The sequence below is a fragment of the Triticum aestivum genome, chromosome 3A (genome assembly GCF_018294505.1).
Source record: "Triticum aestivum cultivar Chinese Spring chromosome 3A, IWGSC CS RefSeq v2.1, whole genome shotgun sequence".
NCBI lineage: Eukaryota > Viridiplantae > Streptophyta > Magnoliopsida > Poales > Poaceae > Triticum > Triticum aestivum.
This window is the reverse complement of record NC_057800.1, coordinates 522,149,821-522,153,789: the sequence shown is the minus strand read 5'-3', so window position 1 is coordinate 522,153,789 and position 3,969 is coordinate 522,149,821. Positions and strand designations below refer to the sequence as shown.

Genomic DNA, 3,969 nt, shown 5'->3' with positions numbered 1-3,969 from the left:
ATCTTCCGATCATTGAACTGATAGCATCACAAAGTGATTTGGTGAGATCAAAGCAGGCCATGGCCCATGGCATATAAAGGGATGGCTTATGTCGCTGCCTTTATGTTTTAATCCTTTTTCCAGCCTCTGATGAGAATCTCTCGCTAAAGTTTAGCCGCAGTTTTTTGCGTTTGCTCCTAGCAGTAGCAGGAGCAAGCCATCGGCAAAGAGAAGATGGCTTACGCTCGGGGCTGCATTGCAGATTTTGGTTCCTTTCAGCCTACCGCGATTTTCAGGATTTTGCAACATAGCCGAAAATCCTTGAAAGAGGAGTGCGTGTCATATGAGGCGTAACCTCTTGCGATGATAATAACTCTGCGACGTTATTAACCTGAGTTAGAAGTGCGTCCCGTAACTCCCTGAAGTAATAAGCTAAGTTTCAGTTCTTGCATTAACGAGTAGTTCTAAGCGCTCGAAGTAAAACCGAGAGTTGTAACTGGCTATCACCCTTGGCCATATATAAGCAACGGAAGCTTCACACATCACCTGAACCAGATAGCAAGTGGTGCAAGTGAAAGGCAGAGCCCTTCTCTTCAGCGTCGGACGCAGCGATGGAGACCGCTCCCTCCACTTTGGTGTCCCTTCTCGTCGTCCTCTTCCTCCTCTCCTCACCCGCCGCCATGGCCCGGCCAGTCGTGGACGTGCTCACCCCCGACGTCCTCCTCGCCTCACCCGCCGCCGCGCCCTCGGCCTTGGCCCCCGGCCCCGACGTGCACGCCTCCGACTACAACGTGTACATAGTCTTTGTCAGCCGCGCTGGTTACGTCGACTCCGTGGACTACGACGTCCGGCTGCTCGCCTCCGTCGTCGGAAGGTTGGTTGTGAGTTGTGTGGCAAGCAACATTTCCGCGTCCACAGCGCACAGCATCCGTCCTTCTCTTAGGTGATCGATGACATTTTTGATGTTTCTGCAGCACGGAGGAGGCAAAGAAGGCCATGATCTACCACTATAGCGGTCTCGGGTTCGCGGCGAGGCTCACATGTGATCAAGCGGACCAGTTAGCAGGTGAGCGCGGCTGATTATCCACCAATTTCTTCCGTTAGATGCATTCAGAGAGCTGGTGTCGGTTTTGCATTTGGCTCAGCTTTTTTGCTTGGCTTGTGCAGGGAAGGAGGGCATTGCAACCTTCAAGGACAAGACGTACTATGTGGACAACGACGGTCGCTTGCCTCGATTCTTTGAAGAGAATGTCTGAAGATCAAATGTTTACCCAACTGCTATCACTACGACCTGAAACATGTCACTATGAAGTCCTGGGCGATTTGTTGCACCAACTGTTAAGTTTGTACTGTACCCTGAAAAAGAAAACGCTTGCAAGTTCACAGCAAATAGTACATGGGAAATAATGAATAAAGCACCACCGGATGTGACAAATGATTCAGAAAGTTCTACTTCATGTCTAAGCTTATGATATCTGAGGGCCCTGTTATACAATTTTATGCAGATTTTCGGTAGCCCAGGTGATCTGATTTGTTTGAACCACAGTCAAATTTTCAGCAATTTCCTCTGATTCATGCTCAGTCGAGCCTAGAGCTAGCGAGAGGCGGCGATGGCAGACGGCAGAGCTATGGTTGGTTGAGCTTGAAGAAAGCGACGAGCCAAATTGACCGCACCCTTAGAAAATATACCAGGCAACTGCGCTATAGGCAATCCTAAATTTTAAGTTAGGCAACTCCCTATGCTTCAGCCACAATAATTTGACAACTAGAAACACAGTCTATCTTGAATTCTCAATTTTCACAATAAAGTCGCTATAAGAAAACCACAATAAAAAATGTAACTTAAGTGTGCCAACTCTATGCAGATAACAGACTCCTTTATTAAAGGTTATACATGTCACGATAATAACCCCTCTGGTACGATTCGTTATGGCTGAACTCATGATGGTTGACCACCAGCTGACTCTTGAAGAAGAGGAAACGAGCATCTCTCGCGGCCCGGCTGTCGAGGCACAAGAGCTCCTGCTGCTTCCTCACCCATTCTTCAGTAGGAGCCCTGCCATAATCCTCTCTTGAAGTATCGTCCATGCAGTGGAACTCCACGGTCTTGAGGAACCTGCTCCTGCCATGAAGGAACTTGGCCATGTCCCTCTGCCACTCCTGCCCTCGGTAAACTTCGAACACCACCTTCTCGAGGTGGTTGTCCATGCAAGGAACGGATGACAGGACGTCCCACGACCCCGGGGAGCCGTCACGAGCCTCGGACCAAGAGTCCGACTGTCACAAAAATTTCAATCAGGAATAGGATCCACCAATGCAAATTTGGGCAAACATGCACGGTCCATCATTGCAAGGGACAACACGGAGTAGATATCTGATATAAACAATTCAGTGACCAGTCAGAACAATTTACCTTGATGTAGATCGTCTCCAAGCAAGGGAACACCTTGAGCAGCTGCATAACCCAGTTGATGTAATGTTCGTTGATGTGCCCGTCCGGCGTGTGCATCAGGTCGACGGCTAGAGTCTTGAGGCTTGGCATAATGGTCTCAGCATGAATGTCCTTTTCCTGGATTTGCATCAATTAGAATGGTCAATTAAGTATTTACAGGAAGCGATTGCAAGGTCAATCTCTGGTTGCTTCATTAGTAATTATAAGCTTACCCTGAACTTGGTGAACTTGGTGTTTCCAAACTCAATATCGTTGTTCATGCCGATGTAGCCTAAGAACTCCAGCTTTGGAGCGTGCGCGATCTTGATTATGACCGATCTGCTGTTCAGGTAGTAGCCGAGCACCTGCTCCAGGTCGGGAGCGTCGTCAATGAAGAGCTCCTTGAAGTCGCCACTGGTGTTCAGGACCTTGAGGCTCCGAGACCGAATATGGAGGCGGTCGCACTTGCTGATGGAAGTGATCTTCAGGCGCTCCAGCGCCCTGCAGTTCGAGAGCAGGGAGTTCAGCGAGTCCTCGGAGATCTTGACGTCGGACAGGTCGATCTTGGCGAGGACGGCGAGGGATGCGGCGGCCTCGGTGGCGTCAGGGAAGGTGCCGTTAATCACCTTGAGGCGCTTCAGGGATGCGCAGGCGAAGAGGGATTCCGGGACCTTCTGCTGCCGCTTCTCGTTGAAGTAGAGGACGAGTTTTTCGATGCCGCGGTTGGCCAGATCCCGGAGCCAGCCGTCGACGGCGTCCTCGTCCTGGCGGCGGAAGGAGAGCCTGTACGTGCTGAATGAGCGCACGGGCTCGGTGGGGTGGGCGGCGAGGATGGAGGTGACGGCCTCGACGGCCCTGTCGCGGCGAATACTGCCGGCCTTGAAATCGAGGAGGGTGGATGGGAAGAGGCGGCGCCAGCGAGAGCTGAGGATTGAACACCTCGCCGCTTCGTCCATGTCGAGGCGGGAGAGGATGGTCACCAGGATGATGTCCGGGAGATCGCTGAGGCGGTCGAGGAGGAGGTCGTCCCCGACGGCGGCCGCCATCTCCGGTGAATTTGTGCGATCCAAGTTTTTTTTTTTAGACAAGTGTGATCCTAGGTATTGCTGCGCCGGTGCGGCGGTGGATCGACTAGGGAGTTTGGGTTTTAAAGGCTGATCCGTGTAGGACTCCAGGTCCAAGTATGGCCCGGTTTCAATCTCCTCAAAACAAAAAAAATCGGCCGGTTTTGATCTCGTAAAAAAGGCCGGTTTTTTGAGATTCCATCAACAGAAAACGATTTGCTCGAAAAAAAAATATATCAACAGAAAACGAAACCACGAGCTATATCAACACACTTTTTTTTGACATGGATGCATCGTTTTTGGCTGATGAGTTGAGAGGATCCACGCGTGCGGTCATCAGAGATGAATATGGGGTCTTTTTGGCGGCCTCCTACTCTCCAATGCCCCATGTAGTTGATGCACATTTGGCTGAGGCTCTAGCATGAGAAATGGGTTGATGTTAGCTAATGATATGGGTCCCATTTCATCCAAATAGAATCCGATTCGATGAAGGTG

General features: G+C 50.7%; 1 protein-coding gene across 1 annotated transcript; it reads right to left on the bottom strand.

The window, feature by feature from the left end:
* Positions 1–1,762: 1,762 nt before the first annotated feature.
* On the bottom strand, positions 1,763–3,539 carry LOC123058543 (F-box/FBD/LRR-repeat protein At1g13570). Its single transcript, XM_044481257.1, has 3 exons — positions 2,644–3,539; positions 2,393–2,548; positions 1,763–2,256 (listed from the first exon to the last, which is right to left on the bottom strand). Exons 1-3 carry the CDS (start codon positions 3,454–3,456, stop codon positions 1,861–1,863), a joined length of 1,365 nt encoding a protein of 454 aa, XP_044337192.1. The 5' UTR covers positions 3,457–3,539; the 3' UTR covers positions 1,763–1,860.
* Positions 3,540–3,969: the final 430 nt, after the last annotated feature.